At 46.4% G+C, this 18,529-nt stretch overlaps 1 protein-coding gene across 1 annotated transcript in view; it reads right to left on the bottom strand.

Moving 5' to 3' along the window:
- Positions 1–2,705: 2,705 nt before the first annotated feature.
- GRB2 (growth factor receptor bound protein 2) overlaps positions 2,706–18,529 on the bottom strand; it is a 66,722-nt gene continuing 50,898 nt past the window's right edge. The window contains exons 3-6 of the mRNA XM_028112865.2: positions 15,045–15,142; positions 8,746–8,868; positions 5,678–5,846; positions 2,706–4,896 (exon numbers count right to left, since the gene is read on the bottom strand). Of these exons, the coding sequence (XP_027968666.1) occupies positions 4,711–4,896; positions 5,678–5,846; positions 8,746–8,868; positions 15,045–15,142 (576 nt within the window). The 3' untranslated portion in view covers positions 2,706–4,710. The remainder of the gene's footprint in view (positions 4,897–5,677; positions 5,847–8,745; positions 8,869–15,044; positions 15,143–18,529) is intronic.

Here is an 18,529-nt window from a genome sequence, read left to right as displayed (position 1 = left end):
ATCTGGCCACAGACAGGAGTATTTTGTTCTAATTAGTAATGTCATCTAATTTTAATGAAAGTCCCCGCATGATTGGGGACACCTGGCTGGCTCAGTTGGGAGAGCACACGACTCTTGATCTCGGGGTTGTGAGTTCAAGCCCCACATTGGGTGTAGAGATTACTTAAAAATACAATCTTTAGAGGTGGAGCACCTGGGTGGCTCAATTGGTTAAGTGCTCGACTCTTGATTTCAGCTCAGGTCATGATCTCAGGGTCCTGGGATGGAGCCCCTGGACTGGACCCCATGCCGAGCAGGGAGTCAGCTTCAGATGCTCCTTCCTCTACTCCTCCGCTTTAAAATCTTTTAAAAAAAATCTTTAGGGGCACCTGGGTGGCTCAGTTGGTTAAGTAACTGACTTGATTTCAGCTCAGGTCATGATCGAAGGGGGTGGGACTGAGCCCCACACTGGGCTCCATGCTGGGCATGGAGCCTGCTGTAAGATTCTCTGCCTCTGCCCCCCAACCACCCCCCACGCACACGCTCCCACCCTCACTCTCTAAAGAAAAAAAGAACTTGGGCGCCTGGGTGGCTTAGTTGGTTAAGCAACTGCGTTCGGCTCAGGTCATGATCCTGGAGCCCCAAGATCGAGTCCTGCATTGGACTCCCTGCTCGACGGGGAGTCTGATTCTCCCTCTGACCCTCCCCCCCTCGTGCTCTCTTTCTTTCATTCTCTCTCAATAAAAATCTTAAAAAAAAAACTTAAAAAAAATCCCGTCTCATTATATATATATAAACCAGCTCATGACATCAATTTTAAATGTTTTTTTTTTTTTAAGATTTATTTATTTGACAGAGAGACATAGTGAGAGAGGGAACACAAGCAGGGGGAGTGAGAGACAGAGAAGCAGGCTTCCCGTGGAGCAGGGAGCCTGATACAGGGCTTGATCCCAGGACCCTGGGATCATGACCTGAGCCGAAGGCTCAATCGCAGACGCTTAACGACTGAACCATCCAGGCGCCCCAAGTTTTAAATGTTTTAAAAGTAGTGTTTGGAAGGCTCTGAGTAGCAAGTGGGTTAGTCAACAGCACTACCATCTAGCACTTACATATCTGTGCTGTTGGCACACAGAACTGTTCTTCCTTCCTTAACAGTGATGAACAGCCTAAGATATAATGGTAATTCAGGATTTTGATGCCAGCCATCTTGGGAGTAAGCACAGGACTCATTTGCCTCAGGGCTCTGGCTGGAGGGAGGGGCCTGTGGCCCCTGGGACTAAGTTTAAAAACTCCCCCAATGAACACACACTCCAAGAACATATACAGGATCTCCTTGTGCTTCAACGTAAAATAGAGCTCAGACCTGGAGAATTTGCATTTCATGGAAATACAGTGTCTTAGGAAATGAAAGTATTTCCAAGGTGCCCAGATACCATTCCACTTTCGTCTTCCCCAGTTATCAATAGGTACTTCGGTAAAGCAGAGTTCAGCCTGAAGACCCCCTACTGTCAGGTCAAGACCACTTGTGCCCCTTGCCTTAACCTCTTTCCAACATGCCACGCCTGTTTGTGCCCTCAACCACCGTCCTGGAGTACCTGAAGGTGGGGTCTGGGGCTGCAGACTGCCCTGAAGCACTTGGCAGGAGCGGTCACCACCATCTCCTCGGCAATCACGTTTGAAGATGAGTCTGTTACAAACTCTCAGGCCCGTGAGCCGGGGGTGCCTGGGCTCCAGCTGCTGCGGGGCTAGAGGTGAGCCCAGGAAGTGGGGGCCTCAAGGCCACTTGCCCACCTACAACTCTTAGTCATCAATCGCAGATGAGCTTTCCACGATGGAGTCTTCCCCAAGATCCTCCCACCCAGATGCCTTCCCAGGAATTACAGATCCATGGTGGGAGGGGATATGACCACCAAGAAGCCTGTGACCAAACTGTGCAAAAGCATCAACCTTCCCAGTGATCATGATGCTATTCCGAGGCCATGAGTCAAACAGAGCAAAAAGTCTCGACGAGGCAGACGGTCAATGCCTGAAGTTTTCACTTAAATGGCCCCACTTTGGAAGCATCTGCTCAGCCTCAGAGTAGCTCATAGGTGGTCTGAGACCGGCAGCATCCAGCAGGACGGTGTCGGCTCAAGTTCCTTCTCACCAAGGTCATCGTAGAAAAGCGGAGGAGTGGAAACTACGTAGCACCCAAGCAGGGCAGCCGCAAATGAGGTGGTGTGCTGAACTCTTGTTTACGAACTGGACCAAGACCGTAAGTGGAAATTTCTTGGGTTTAGTTTCTGTTCACATTCTCCTCTGGTCTACAACGGCCAGTGTGGTGTGGTCAGGCCTGGTCTCACCCCGTAGCAGCTAGCTGAGCAGGCAAGTAGGCTTTAGCTCCTTGGCACATGGACACTGCTTCGACACAGACCATTCTGGGCTTCTGTCTTTTAAGGGGGGGAGGGGATGAGAACCAAGCAAGCCATGCTCTGGGTCTAGACCAGAGTTTCCAAAGTGCGGCCTATGGCTTCCATCAGAAGCACCAGGCCTGCCTGTCTGTCCTTAACCACCATCTCGCAGCACCTGAGGGCGGGGGCACCCACATTGTGAACAAGCACCCCAGGGATTCTGATGAGCTGCTGCATGTGCGCAATCACGACTCCTGGGGCCCAGCAAGATCCACATGCACCCCCAAGGAGCTAGGCGAGTCGGAAAATAGGACACAGGAGTCCTAACACCTGACATGGCTTTTAGGTTTTTATTTTAAGTAAGGCGGGGGGGGGAGGGGAGAAGAGAAAAGATACAGAGTGAAGAATTCATTGTATGTTTATTATTCACAGTTAATCACTACCTACCAAATGCTATCCGCAGAGTTAAAGGATTAAGTACATAGGTCTTTTTATTTAAACACTGATTTTTTTTTTAAATATATACACACAAAACTTAGTTTAGCAAGGCTTCATGATATACACCAATTCCAAAATAAAACAATCAAATGGTCCAGGTGTAGAATGCCGGAGATACCTTTTATCATCAACGAGGAAAGAAGCTACCAGAAAGGGAGCGAGGGGGCGGGTGCTCTGTCCAGAAGAGCAGCTGCCTCCAGGGCCTCTAAGTACTCCAGGCTGAGTCTGGCTCCATAACCAGAGTCCAGGGGAGACTCCAACCGACCACCTCAGAACCCAAAGGCCGTCACCGACTCCCAGGCAGCCCTGTGTTTGTTGCAGGCAAGGGGATCGGGTGGAGAAAGTTCACAGGCACATCACTACGAGGGACAAGCAGCTGACAAGCCGGACAGAGAGAGCTCTGCAATGGCCTCGGCCTTCCTACATTTCCCACTCATCCTTCCCCAACTGTCCCTGCTTCACCGAGACATTTCCTTCGGGGGAAGGGCAGAGCGGCTACAGACGCGGCCCACTGGGAACGGAGCCATAAAACCCAGCTGCTTCTTGAACGCTGCCCTAGTGCTCACCTGGGCAGGTCAGGCAGGGGGCACAGCAGATGAAAGCCATGAACAGATACCTCTGATTTTCAGAGCAAGAAAAACGCAAGCTCCCATTTTCCACCCCGGTGTGGGAACACAGTGTACAACCCGATACAGTCACAGAGTGACGGCTGAAGTTCCTTGGGCTTTCCTGTGTTTGAAACTTGCTGGCTCCAGGGAGTTTTCTCTGGGGGGCTCTGGAGCTGAGGAGGGGCGGACAGCAGCCGGGATCGCAAGGCCAAGGAGACTCTGACCCCCTACCCCCAGCCAGATCCAGTCCGAGGTGGGAAGAGCTGGACCGTCTCCTCCTTCCCCAGCAGCTGGCGGCACTGCTCCCCTGCGGCAGCCACGGCAGACTCCAGAGGGCTGACAAATATTAAAGCTGAACCTTAAAGACTCGTGGCTGAGAACAGGCAGAATGGCCACACCCTCCACCTGAGCTTTCTCCGCGGCTCTACCCCGCTCTCCCCTCCCCCCGGGGGAGGACTATTTACAGAGTAGGCGACAAATTGGCTAAAAAAGCTCTGGACTGTCTTTAACTTATTTTAAAACAAATAAAAAAACACCACTCATAAGCAACTCTTGAAATAAGGAAAAAGGCACTATGAAAAATCAACATGCTCAATAATACCATTTGGAAGGGAAAACAATGTAGAAAAGAGACAAAGGTTTTTAGCTTGACTTTTCTCAGGAAGCCATGAGGGTTAACAGTCCTTCCTTTTGCCCCCACTCCGTTTTCAACTTTGTCACAAGACGCTGGCGGCCGGGGGCTGCCCCCATTTGGCAGAGGCTGCCCAGCAAGGGCTGCCGGCCGCCCGCCCCCTCCTGTGTGTGCGCCTGAGGAACACGGCCATGGCTGTCCTTCCTGCAGTCACTCCGATTACAACAGACATTTTGCATAGAGAAAATACCAGCCCGCTTGTTTCTTTTCTTTTATTATCGGCATCAGCTAGGACTATATGTAGTATTAGACGTCATGCACTGATGGACAGAAGAGAAGGATGGAAAGGAGGACAAAGGAGAAACAGGAGCAGCGGTGAAAATTTGTAATAAAAACTCTTCTTAATTTATAGGTAAGTTTTGGCATTTTTATATCCAACGCCCCCCCCCCCCCCAGAGTTCCAACCAAAGTGAGAGGGTCACCAGGTGACCCAGCCAGGTGTTCTGAGCTCCCTCACGGGCTGCTGTTAAGGCAGCTCGCGGGTTTAATTCTTTTGTATGTGTTTTAAATTTTTCACTTTCTTTAAATAATCTCTTCTTAATTCTTAGACGTTCCGGTTCACAGGGGTGACGTAATTGCGGGGAAACATGCCGGTCTGCCCGTGGCAGGCCCCTTTCCACCAGTTGGGGTCTGAGTTATCCATGACGTGGATAAAGTCTCCCCGACGGAATCCCAGCTCTCCATCCTCCTGGGGATCAAAGTCAAAGAGGGCCTGGACGTACGTCGGCTGCTGCAGAAGAGGGGCAGGGAGAGAACACCCGCTGGGTCTCTGCTCATGGCCAGCCCCCTGCCGGGCGGGACTAGTCACAAGGGTGCGACAGACGTGTGCCGACTCCTACATGTTTCCCGAGACAACCTTCCATTTCTCCCCCCGACTCGTTTATCCTTCCAGGTTCTAGGTCTACTCTATGTGGGAGCGGGGTACGTTCACCAGGGCTCACAACAGCCTAGAACGTGCGAGGGCACATCCCGCCATGGCGGCTAGGGCACCACACCACGGAAGCAAATGCTGCTTGTCAGGGAAGGAACTCTGGGAAACAGCAGTCAGGCTCCGGTTTACAACCCTAAGCTTTGAAAAGGCTTCAGTTCCCATTGGTTTATTGCTTATAAAGTCCTTAAGGTTTTACAGAGTCAAAAGGTCAACAGCTTGACTAAAATAAGGTGGAGCTCCCCCTAACACAGGCGTGGGGCTTTAGGCACAGGAAGATAGGAATGAGTGTGGACTCAACTCCCTTACAAGCAAGGTTTTCCTCCGTACTTGCTTCCAGGAATACAATATCGGAGAGTGTTAAAGACCATTTTCCTTCAGAGACATAGGTGGTACCTGGCAACACACCGCCTCAGAAAGGCAGCCTCTGGGAAAGGCAAAACCATTTTGTTTCAAACTACACGTAATATTTTGAATAATGAGCACAGAAGCCCCAGAAGGAATCCTTTGAAAAGGTACTTGTCTGCCTGAGGAGCTATTCTTAATTGCTAAAAATGATCCCAATCTCTCTTATGAGGCTTACCTGTGGCACCTGTTCTATGTCCCGGAGGAATATCTGCTGGTTTCTGGAGACAGATGTAGATCTGTGATAATCTACCAGCTCATTCAGAGAATTGAATTTCACCACCCAGAGGAAATACTTTCCAGCTCCATCTCGGAGCACCTTGAAGTGCTGCACATCATTTCCGAACCTGGGAAGGGCAGAGAACACACGCGGGAACAGTCAGAGGGCTCTGTCCCGGCTACCTGGGGGCCACGTGCCCACCAAATCGAGGAGGTGTCTTATGAGAACTAGTATTCTGGCAACGCTTCTCAGAGCCCGAGGGGCCCCGGACTGCAGCACAACACGACTCCCTGGCTGGAGTTAGGACACTGAGTGCCCCTGAGATCCCTCCAATGGACTGATGATTACCAGTGACAAGAGGAAGAATCCTTGTCAGAGAGGGAAACCCTGTCCATCAGGTTAATTCTGAAGATGTTTGTAAAATAATGTCCTAACCTATGGCGTGTCTCCACGTGCCCTGCACTGTACCAAATCAAACAGCCTTATTCAGGGAAGAGTGTGACTTCATTAACTTTTCAAGCAAAAACCAAAAAAATCCAAACAAACAAAAATCCCCGTTAAAGCCTTACATGATATTTAAAGACTACAAGAGGTGGGAGAGGAAGGTGAGAGAGGAGGGACTAGAACATACTTTCAACAACTCCCCTGTAACTGGGAGTATAGATCATGTTTTCCATTCAGGGATTTTAGTTCTACTCATGGGTGAAAAGGTCTCAGAACGGAACATCGTGGGCCAAATAAATACAAGAGGCTGAGGTACCCAGTGCCCAGAGGTTTCTTGACCACCGGGTAACATGCCTCTCCGTACGCTGGCCCGCAGAAGCAGGAGTTCAACTGGGAGCTGACCACCCCTAACCACAGTGCTATGTGGCTGCGTCACCAGCCCAGCAAGGCTCTGCCTGGCCTGCTCACTGCTGGGTCCTCAGCACGGACACCAGAGGCCAGCCCTCCAACGGCATTCTATGAAGATCTGTAAATGAAGGACACTTCATTCGGTCTCTCCTCTCCTTCAGTCTTAAAGGGGGAAGGAAATGAAAAACTTCTTAAAAACAACCCAGTAGGTGGCAGCACTGGGCTTCAAGTAGGAGATCCCAAGTATTCAGAACCGGTGTTGCTTTTTCACGAGAATCCGTGTGTGCAGTGAGGAAGGAGGGCACATTCAAGCCACACTTCTGGCTCCACAGAAGCCCACTCCCACGGGTGCGATGCACATGGTTTCTATAAGGTGTACAGGGTCCCAGACAGTGACGTGTTAACTGCCACGGTGTTTTCCATTACTGACTCATCTCCAAACTAGAGAAACCTTTTAGAGACCGTGGATTCCTGAACCTCCTTTGAGAAGGTGTTTGTGTTGTTAAACGCGGTAATGACATCTGTTTCAAATTTTATTTCTGAAACAATAAATGTGGGACTCTTTCAAGTTTTTATTTGAGATAAAACGGAATGGTCTCGGAGCTTGCCAGCAGCTACCACATAAGTGTGTGCAGTGACTGGTAGTAATCAAGGCCTCCCAGCTGCACGCCACCCGCCTCGGTGGCTTTGGCCATCACTCAATTAACCTGCGAGTAACTGCTTGTACTCCTCGTTCTAGACTGTTTTCCACTCAGGTCAGTATAAAATGTAAGGAAAACAGACGATGAAACACAAGTTAGCAAAGAAGCATGAAGAATTGCATCTCAAGATGTTCTTCCTCAGACCCTCACTCACACATGTTTAACCAAGTGCATCAGAAAGCCACTGTTGGGGGGTGGGGGTGGGGAGGTAACCTCTGTAACTTGCCACGCAGTTTTGCTGTGAGCCTACGACTACTATAAAAAACGAAGTCTATTTAAAAAAAAAAGTCCTTTTTAGAAGATAATAATTAGATCCAGTTTGACTTTTTCATGCTGGGACTAAAAGACTCACTTATACCAGACACATATCTGTGCAGTGTTGTGAATATGGCCTGAAACCACCTCCCATACCTTCACTGAGAAAAAGAACACAAAAATTAAGCTTAAATCTACATTTCAAAAAACCTATACTGGTCCTACAATGAAACAAGATATTCAATTAATTTTGAAAACTGAAAAATCTTTACATTGTGTGTAAATGGCAAATAAACTATCTTAAGGTCTTCATTTAAAAATAATCAATGTGATCTATGATAACACTGATCTGAGTCCCCCCCTTCAATTTTTTTAAAATTCTAGTTAGTTAACATATAGCATAATATTAGTTTCAGGAGTAGAATTTAGTGATTCATCACAAATAACACCCAGTGATCTGAGTTTTTAACCTAATCATGCTGTCATATAAATGATGGAGTGATTTTTAAGATTCCCAGGGGAGGGGTTCCTGTGGTAATATATTAACTAGAAAGGACTGAGTCAAAACACATATGGAAATGACAATTTGATTAAAAATCCTTATTTCACAGATGAAAAGTGATTTGCTTGAAATCCTCAAAGTTCCAACTTATGTTCTCCACAATTCCGAGGGTGGTCAAACTCCCTGCCTTCCCCATTCCCTGTTTACCAGCTCCTCTTCACATTTTCTCACTGGGGAAAGCAAAGCACCTCCAAACCCTTGTGGTAACCATTTAAAGTTAAATTGAGAGAGGCCTAGGATGGTGTTGGGAGGATTTAAGCTAGACATCTGGTAAAGGTGCACAAAGTAGCTGACAGGGTGACCAGTCACGTCGACAGAGTGCGCGACAGGGATCCCACCGAGGGCAAACGAGGAAAGAGCTGTGTGCATGGAGGGCACAGAGGAGGGGTGGGGGATAGGGAAACCAGGCTGCTACTCACCAGCTGAAGACTTGTTTCCACACAGGAATCTAAACTCAGTACTGGTAGAACTGATTTTGAAGAGGAGCCAGAAATGACTATTTTAATGTAAAATATTCTGCTTTGGTAAAATACTGTTTAGGCTAAACCTCTACCAGCTGGCAACCTTTTGGTGTGTGTAGCCAGACAGCTGGCCTGTGGCTTCACAATTCAGACCAGCAGGGAGAGGCCCTGGGGACCAGGGCGGGAAGTACTTACTTGACAGAGAGGGAGAAGTCCCCCGGGGCACTCTCACTCTCTCGGATAAGAAAGGCCCCGTCATGCCGCTGTTTGCTAAGCATTTCTTCTGCCTTGGCTCTGGGGATTTTGCCAAAAAACCACCTAAGGAAGGAAGACAAGCCAGTCAACATCTGCTTCCCCACAAAGAGACGGGATATCCAGCCTCCAAAATGTAACAGAACACTCCTTGCCAAAGGAAGGGGCCTCCCTCTTTACCCTCCAGTGTCAACATGCCCCACAGAGCCATTCAGTCAGCTTCTCCCTTGAGACATGGACCATCTCCCTTCAAGTGACTTTCCCCTACCCTACTCTCCAGAAAGTGACTCATAAGGCATGATCGTGGGCCACTCTTCCTAAAGAAGAAGACACTTAAAGGTGGGCCTCCTGAGCCAAAGCCCATCGGGCTCCCTACTGACTCAGGGCCCTGGGGAAAGCCCAGGTCTATCAATATGAAGCACCGGAAGAACCACATAAGGAGACAGGCCTCTTCTCCCAGCCATTTGACAAGGCTGAAGCTTTGCTATAGTGGGATTAAGGGAAATGGAGGTAGGAAACTGGAAGGCCCAGAAACTGGAGCCAGGGCTACTACTTGTAACAGCCCAAGGTGAAGAGGTGCAGGCTCTGAGAGAGCAGCCTCTACTCCCACAAAGGCAGTCATCCCTCTCAGAGCCCTCTCCTGCCATCACTGCTCAGAGTCAGCTTCCAGGAGCCAGCAGGAACATCCTAATTTATCCTATGCAGAGGCAGTTAGTTGCAAGATTCAGTTTTTCATTTGGGATATGTTATGGAGTCTTCTGCTCCCAATGCTAATTCACCTTGGCTGCAAGAAAAAGTGGGTGAATTCACACAAAACTATGGGTGCAACTGGCCTGTGGAGGAGGAAGGGGAGGGGGAGCAGGTAGGGGAGAGGAAGAGCAGGAGGGGTGAAAAAAGCTTCAAGTCATAGCTGCCTATTTCACATGAAAACCATTACTCATTAGGATGGGTCAATTGTGAAAACATTCTCTTTTCAAACCTGTCTTTAAGTGTTATTATTTTTAAAAAGCAATGATATTACTTATAGCTAATAAGACCTATCTGGGGCGCCTGGGTGGCTCGGTTAAGCGTCTGCCTTCGGCTCAGGTCAGGATCCCAGGGTCCTGAGATCGAGCCCTACATCGGGCTCCCTGCTCAAAAGAAGAGTCTACTTTTCCCTCTCCCTATACCCCGTTCTCGTGTTCTCTCTCATGAGCTCTGTCTCAAATTAAAAAAAATTTTTTTAAAGATTTTATTTATTTGACAGAGAGAGACACAGCGAGAAAGGGAACACAAGCAGGGGGAGTGGGAGAGGGAGTAGCAGGCCTCCCACGGAGCAGGGAGCCCGATGTGGGGCTCGATCCCAGGACCCTGGGACCATGACCTGAGCCGAAGGCAGACACTTAACAACTGAGCCACCCAGGTGCCCCATAAAAAAAAAAAAAAAAAAAAGACCTATGTGCTTCATTAGACTCTTTACATGGTAACTAACATTCATTATATATGCAAACTGTAATAACAAAGGTACCAGATAGTCCATTAAAGTAATAAAGCTAACTTACAAGCAACTGCATTGCAAGGAATCTCTAAAATAATAGACTATACTAAAATTCAAACATGGGGCACCGGGGTGGCTCAGTTAAGTGTCCGCCTCTTGGTTTCAGTTCAGGTCATGATCATGATCTCAGGGTCATGAGATTGAGCCCTAGAGTCCCTGCATCTGGTTCTGTGCTCAGCAAGGAGTCTGCCCGCCCCCACCCTGCACATTCTCTTTCTGAATCAATCAATCAATAAATCTTAAAAAACAAAAAACAAAAAAACCCCAGACAGAAAGATGTGAGCTGCTAGGAAGATCCGGTCAGAAGCTGCCATTAATTGATTAATCATTAAACCTTCTTAAATCTACCTTCTTGTGTCTTTCTCACTTTGAGTACTACAATACCAGGTTGCTGAATAGCTGCTAGGATCCAGCTTCTAGAAATAACCCAAGGGTAAGCCCTCCAGTGCCTGGAAGTCAGGCCACACAAGAGAAATTACATATTAATACAACAGAATCATCTCCAACAATGAAAGGACAGCTGACTATACTGAGACCACTGAAATATTTTCTATTTTAATCTCTAGTGCTTTCAGGTTTGTGATACACTTGCAGGCAATAAGCATCGGTCTGAGGTGGGGTAAAGTCACCCAACAGCCACTCTCTTTTCCTCCCAAGACCCCAAGATCTTCCCACCAAGCAGGTATTTTCCTTTCTTTTCCCTTGTTTTAAAATAATGAATATGAATTAAAGAAATAGCCTAGATGTTCGTGAAGTAAAAATAAAGACTTCCCCTCAAACTCCCCAAAGGCAGCCAAGTGCTAGCAGCTCTGCTCGGATTTCAGGCCTTCGCATCGGATGCGCACATACAGGTGCGGCTGCAGTGTTTTCTAGCCCCCAGCTTGAGATGGACTCAATTTAATTCTCAGTGAAAAATGATAAACTGCAGTGAAATAAAGTACTCTAAATTGGAATTTTTACAAAGTAAACATACTCATTATAAGCACCCAGACTGAAAAATAGACAATTAGCTGGAGATCATTTTATTAAATAAAGACTTCTTTTGTTATCTGTTTCCATTTTTACTAAGTTCCGTCCCTCTTTTTCTCGAGGATGTCCCACAACATAAGGGATATCGCACCATATGAAGAATAGCTATCACTCTCCGTTAAGACATTTAAACAGTGATATTTAGGTGTAACTACATGGCTACAGTCAAAAGTTTTAACATCTTTAGCAAAGGAGAAAGCTAACCAGAGGAGGTGGCTCGTTTTCCAATTTAATTCTTCACTACATTCCATAGGCTTCCATCTATATGCACTCAGTGTGAAAAGCACGTATCTGGACCCACCTCCAGTATGCACAATAATCTGTGTTGCAACACTAGCCGATAATCGCTTCCTAGTCTGTGTTTAACTTGTTACCTCAAAAGCCGTATTAGGTCGTACTCCACTGGAGACTTACCTCTTCCTAACAAAAACTGAAGGTGGGGGGAGAGGAAGGAGAGAGGGAAGAGGGAAGGGGGCCCTGGTGCTCTGTGCTCTCCCACTGCTATGGGAGGGACACAGACCCTGTACTTATGGATGTCCAGTCACAGAGCAGTCCCGGAACACGACGTGTGCCCGCAAAGCCAACCACTCCACAGGCCCATGGCCATGGTCTCTTCAGCAATATGGTTTCCTGTTTCAGAGTGTGCAGCGGGGGACCCTGCCTTTCAGCTAGACTCTGCAAAAACCACCACCATGGAGGCTCTCCTGGATGTTTCCCGATCAACTATTATTCCAGAGTTCTTCAGAGTGGACCTTTAAAGAGGATGAGGCAGGACAAGGAGTCTTCCTCGAGGGCTGACCCAGCAATCGAGCAACTGGGGCAGTAACCTGTGCTTTCCAAGGAAGAAGGCCTTTCCTGTGTTTTCTCAACAGTCGGATTCAAAAGGCCTATGACATTTCAAACAATCCGAAGGAAAACAAGGGTACAGAGCCATAGGCATTTTATTTAATATAAAAATTACACCGTGATGTTCTGCTGAATTCCCTCTTAGCCCGGAAATACGAAAATGAAAAGGAACTGAAATTGATTTCCATTATCACTGGATCGAGTGCAGAAACCAGCAAACTATGGCCCTCAGCCCAAATATGCCCAGTTTTTGTATGGCCCACAATCTAAGACATTTACAAAAAAATTTTTTTTAAAGATTTCATTTATTTGAGAGAGAGAGAATGAGAGATAGAGAGCACGAGAGGGAAGAGGGTCAGAGGGAGAAGCAGACTCCCTGCTGAGAAGGGAGCCCGATGTGGGACTCGATCCCGGGACTCCAGGATCATGACCTGAGCCAAAGGCAGTCGCTTAACCAACTGAGCCACCCAGGCGCCTGACATTTACAAATTCTTAAAGGGTTATTTATTTTTTTAAAAAGACTTATTTATTTATTTGAGAAAGAGCAAGACAGAGAACACGAGCGGGGAGAAGAGCAGAGGGAGAGGGAGAAGCAGCCCGGCATGGGGATCGTGGGGCTCGATCCTGGGACTCCAGGGTCATGACCCAAGCCGAAGGCAGCCACTTAACAGACTGAGCCACCCAGGCGCCCCTTAAAGGGTTATTTTAAAAAATTCAAAAGAATATGTGAAATGACAGAGACTGCATATGGTCCTCAAAGTCTAAAATATTTATTATCTGGTCCTTTACATATAGTTTACCCAACGCTTCATCTACTTTGAGGATAGACCAAAGGAATAGATGTATACAGAATATCTGGCTTATATGGACAGAGGGAGGACCCACTGTATGATCCAAACAGCAGCTCCCACTCCCAGTTACCACTACCAACTGCTTCTCCCCGTGGAGTGAATTCTGTGATGCTGTCCGTGAAAAGCCCACACAGTCCCCAAAGCAAACATGAACACTAAATGGCTACAAAAATGCATAGCTGTGCTTAGTATACTTCCCAGGACATCTGTACTAGTCTTGTGTTCATCTTTTGGAGTTTCTTGGTTATTACCATGTGTGCCTACGTTTTAGTAACCTGGGCATGGCTGTGTGTAAACCCCTAATGTTACAGGGACTTCAAATGAAGGGCCTTATCCCACTGACAGGGGTCCAGGAATCCCTGCCACATACACCTTTGAAGATTTTTTTTACGCCTACTTAAAAAAAAAAAAAAAAAAAGATAGCATTTGGCTTACATTTAATTGCCAGTGGTGGTTACCTCCAAAAGGGGTATGTATGTGGGGAGAAATTCTTATATTGCTCTATGGTTTTCTACACTTTTTAAGATTTTATTTATTTATTTGACAGAGAGAGACACAGCGAGAGAGGGAACACAAGCAGGGGGAGTGGGAGAGGGAGAAGCAGGCTTCCCGTGGAGCAGGGAGCCTGATGCAGGGCTCAATCCCAGGACCCTGGGACCATGACCTGAGCCGAAGGCAGACGCTTAACGACTGAGCCACCTAGGGGTCCCTCTATGCTGTCTTTTATAATGAGAACCAAATTCATAAATTATTGGCATTGAAATAAAAATACCAGGAGCTTTCCTAATTTTTAAGATAAAGAGGAATGAACTAGATGATCGAAGGCCCCTTTGAACTCTGTGTATAAGATGTGGTTAAGATCCCTGTTCTGTGGCTCGGGGGGGGAAGAGAAATGACAGGCACACATTAGAGCAGTGACAAAGAAGGAGAGGGACAAATGGGCTGCCACTTGAGGTGGGTCAAGTCATCTAAAGGTCTTATTTATCATTTGTGTTAAATTAAGTAGACAGAAACTGCTGCTCCTCTCTGTCTCAATGACACTCCAGCCTGAGCACTGAGCCTCAGTTCCTCCTGATATACAAAGGATGGAAGGGACTGCTTCTGAAGGAGGAGCAGGGCCAGCGAAGGAGGTCATGGGTGAGGGTAGGAGGACAGTGGTCCCACCATGTCGCATATCAATATAAACCGGGTAGGGGAGGGGATGTTCCGAGGGAGGGGAAAAAAAAAAGAAAAAAGTTCACTGCTCTCAACAGCCTGGGGTAGGAGATTATTTTGAATTCTCTGAAGTGAGAACACTAAGTGGTAGGCAAGGATAGTAATTATAATAAGCATTTATTGAGAACCTATTATATTGCCAAGCACACTGTGCTCTGGGGATACAAAGATTAATAAGGTAACAGTCTTATAGGGCAATCAAACATATCAACAAAACTATGTGGTAAGTACACTTTCTAAGACTCAAAAAATGGAGAATTATGAAACAGATCTGGCCTCAGGGGTTTTATGAAAAGGAATCAGGGAACGACATTTCTATAGTTTTATTATTTGAAGATCACTGACAGGTATTATCAATCCAAAACATGTACTATTATTAGGTAATAGTATATAACCTATTGTTTTAAATGAAACAACTGCTTCATTAAAGATCAACAGCAACCATTATCAATCTAAAATATGTACTACTGGGGCACCTGGGTGGCTAAGTTGGTTAAGCACCTGACTCTTGATTTCGGCTCAGGTCATGATCACAGGGTCCTGAGACTGAGCCCTGCAGTGGGTTCTGTGCTGGGCGTGCAATATTACTATATCCTACTATTAACATGCAAAATCAACATGCTTTGTTAATTCTCTGGGAAGACAGAGTAAAAGGTATGACAACTATCCCAAGGACCTCAATTTTAAAAACATAAAATAAAATAACATTGTTTGAAATAAACAGATGGGTCTGACTCCTGGAAGACCAGTAGAGTCCAACTTACGGATGTGGTTTCATTTCTATGTAATTCTTGGGAATGAAGCCATCTTTCCCATTGAGTTCTGCCTTGTACCAGTTCTGATCACATTCTTCATTCAAAACCTAAAAAGAATTAAGACAAGGGGGGAAAAAATCAAATCATTTCCTTTTCACACTCTTAAAAAGGTAGCCACTAAGACAATTATGTTGCCATTTAGGTTTGTTTGTAAAAGGCATTATGTGAAGTATGATCAGTTAAATGGATGCAAGACTTCACGTGATTTCAAACAACCACATATCAACTCTTGCAGTTACAATTAAAAAGTAAAAGAAATGGTCTCGGAAAACCAGGGTCTGATCCCTGAACATCTAGCACGAACCCCTCAGTAGGAAAGCAAACGGGAGCATGACAGGTGAAATGAACAGTTTGGGAGAGGAGATTTGGGAAAACAGCAAGTACTGATGCTGGAGAATGAAGGGACTAAATAAGTCTGCTCTCCGGGAGAGAGCTTCTAGACTTCTCCAGAGCTTCTCTGGCCCATCTTCAGGATCACAGGGATCCAGTCCCGGGTCAGCCAACACCGAACAGGTGTGTCAGGCTGCTGCTTGCATGCACCATCTGTCCACGTGTCCTCATACACAAACATATTTTCATGAAAAAGCATGGCAAGTCCTATTCCACTCACCCTCAAGGCCGCAATGTGTTTGTGTTAGGGAATGCTGGAAGCACAACCACTAGCCCGATTTAGGGGGAAGATCCAGAGACCATAAAACTGTAACACTGCATTCTCCAGACTGAAAACATTTTCTACAAATGTGACATGACTACCCAAGGTTATGAGCTAGTGGATCACACACAAATTTACAGATCCCAGACTGCTCCTCGTTACAGGAATGGGCTAGGCCAGGACGCCGCAGAGCAGAAAGTCAAAATTTGCTGTGCATGCCTCTAAACTTCTTTACTCTAGAACTTAAGAACACTGGTTCTGCTGGAGGCAAAGCACAGGAGAGAGAGTGTGTCCCTGCCAGCCTGGGCCACCCCAGGAGTCAGGGACCAGGTCTTCTGACCCAGTGGCTCCACTCACATCAGCATGACACGCAAGCCCTGCAGCTGGGGCGACTTAACAGATATTTACAAATTAAGTTTTATTCAAACGTCTACATGCTTAAAACAGCAAAGGACACAAATTAACCTACGTGAGTCCAAAGTGGAGCAGAGAAGGAGACCAGAACCATGTGTGGATGAGTCTGCACCTACAGAGACTGTGTTCAACTTCCCACGGACTGACGTGAATACTCACGTCCTTCACACATAATTAAAAGGCCTCGTCAGAGTTCTGAGAATGAGGAAGTGCCCCCATCTCCATTCCCCAAGATGGAAGGCACGCTCACTCACTCATTTCATTCCCCCTGGAACGAATAGGTGGTGGCGTTCAACAACCAAATTTTCATTCAGTCCTGAAAATCTCAGGAAATGTTTTTAGGTTTCACCCCATGGCTGCAGGTTCTATCCCAACCTTCATATGCCCTCAAGTTAGGACTTTGTAGCCACACAAAACACTCCAGTTTAACGGAAGCAAACGGATCAAGAGATGAGATTATGAAAGGAGGAAGTGACAAGTTTCAGTGACTTTTTTTCTTCTTGCAAAAAGACTGAAAATAATGTCAGAACTCAAATCAGGAAGAGACCTACAAATGAGGAATGATGTGACGTTTATACAGGACACTTGAAACTATTCCAGTCAATGGAGGGGGACAATGGGGGCTTTCAGGGTGTCACTAATGTTGTATTTCTTGACCGCATGCTGGCTACTGAACTGGGTATGTTCAGTTTATGAGAATTCACTGAACTGCGAACTCAGGGTCTGTGAACTTTTCTATATGTATATCATACTTCCACTAAGGGGCGCCTGGCTGGCTCAGTCGGTGGAGCGTGCAGCTCTTGATCTCAGGTTGTGTGTTCCAGTCCCACGTTGGGTGTAGAGATTACTTAAAAATAAAATCTTTAAAAAAGTTAGAAATGGGGCGCCTGGGTGGCTCAGTTGTTGGGCGTCTGTCTGCCTTCGGCTCAGCCCATGATCCCAGCCAGGGTCCTGGGATCGAGCCCTGCATCGGGCTCCCTGCTCCACGGGAGGCCGGCTTCTCCCTCTCCCACTCCCCCTGCTGCGTTCCCTCTCTGGTTGTGTCTCTCTGTCAAATAAGTAAGTAAAATCTTAAAAAAAATAAAAAATAAATAAAATCTTTAAAAAAGTTAGAAATATTTCAGTCAAGAGAACATAGTAATATTCTGGTCCAGTTCACACATAAGAAAATCACACCAGGGCCTCCTCATACATCTTGGGTACAAACTTCACATCCCAAAAATACATAGGAAAGCAGAAAACACAGTAAGACTCCAGAAACCCCCAGAATGATAGCTTACCATAACTATTCTATGAAAAAAAATTTCCAGAAATAAAACCTTCTTGAACCTTGTGATTCTACTATTCTAATATTATGTGATTCTGATAACAGTATTCACTGCTGCCCTCACCCCCCCCCGCCCCCCATCTGAGACTATTCTTAAAGCAATGCAAATTTCCATTTATACCAACATGAAGTCAAAGCTTTCCAAACAGTTAAGGGGAAAAAAAAAAAAGGTCAAAGATTTAGGTCTCAGGCCCCTTAGATCTGGAATCAAGGGGCTGAACACATGAGTTCAAATTCCAGTCTCACCAGTGAACTATGTGACCGTGGACAAACGACTCTTGTCTAAAATTCTGGTTTCCCCACCTAGAAAGTGGTGGTGACACCTACACCTCCCAGGGTTACTGAGGTGATTGAGTAAGAAAACGTGATAAGCAGTGTAGCAATCAGTATAGAGCTACATTCTGGCTGTCTTAGTGGACAAATTTACTTCACAACATTTACCCTGCCTTATACATGTGCAGTATTAGATCTAACAAAAAGTGGCAATCCTGGGAGGACTAAGTATTACCTTCACTAAATCTGGTATCTTTAACGTAACGCTGTTCATGGGCACCAACAGCATACATATTAAGAGGACTGGGATTCTTGTTTTATTCTGAAAACACACCAGTAGGAGACTCTGGCTTACTTCAAGAAAGATTTTTTTTTTAAGATTTTATTTATTTATTTGACAGAGAGAGACACAGCAAGAGAGGGAACACAGCGGGGGGAATAGGAGAGGGAGAGGGAGAAGCAGGCTTCCCACAGAGCGAGGAGCCCGATGCGGGGCTCGATCCCAGGACCCTGGGATCATGACCTGAGCCGAAGGCAGACGCTAAACGACTGAGCCACCCAGGCGCCCCTCAAGAAAGATTTTAAATGCACAGTTCGAGGATCACAATAGCTAATTCCTTTCCCTGTCTCTTCTACACAGATACTGGGAGATAAGAACTGTACTTGATTTTCTACACAAATTACGGAAAAAGGTATTTTTTTAAGATTTTATTTATTTGTCAGAGAGAGAGAGAGAGAGAGAGAGAGAGAGAGACAGCACAAGCAGAG

The sequence above is a fragment of the Eumetopias jubatus genome, unplaced genomic scaffold (genome assembly GCF_037043125.1).
Source record: "Eumetopias jubatus isolate StellerSeaLion01/CBP00866 unplaced genomic scaffold, mEumJub1_p1.0 scaffold_10, whole genome shotgun sequence".
Classification (NCBI taxonomy): domain Eukaryota; kingdom Metazoa; phylum Chordata; class Mammalia; order Carnivora; family Otariidae; genus Eumetopias; species Eumetopias jubatus.
The sequence above is the reverse complement of the archived record's forward strand: the minus strand, read 5'-3'. Positions and strand labels throughout refer to the sequence as shown.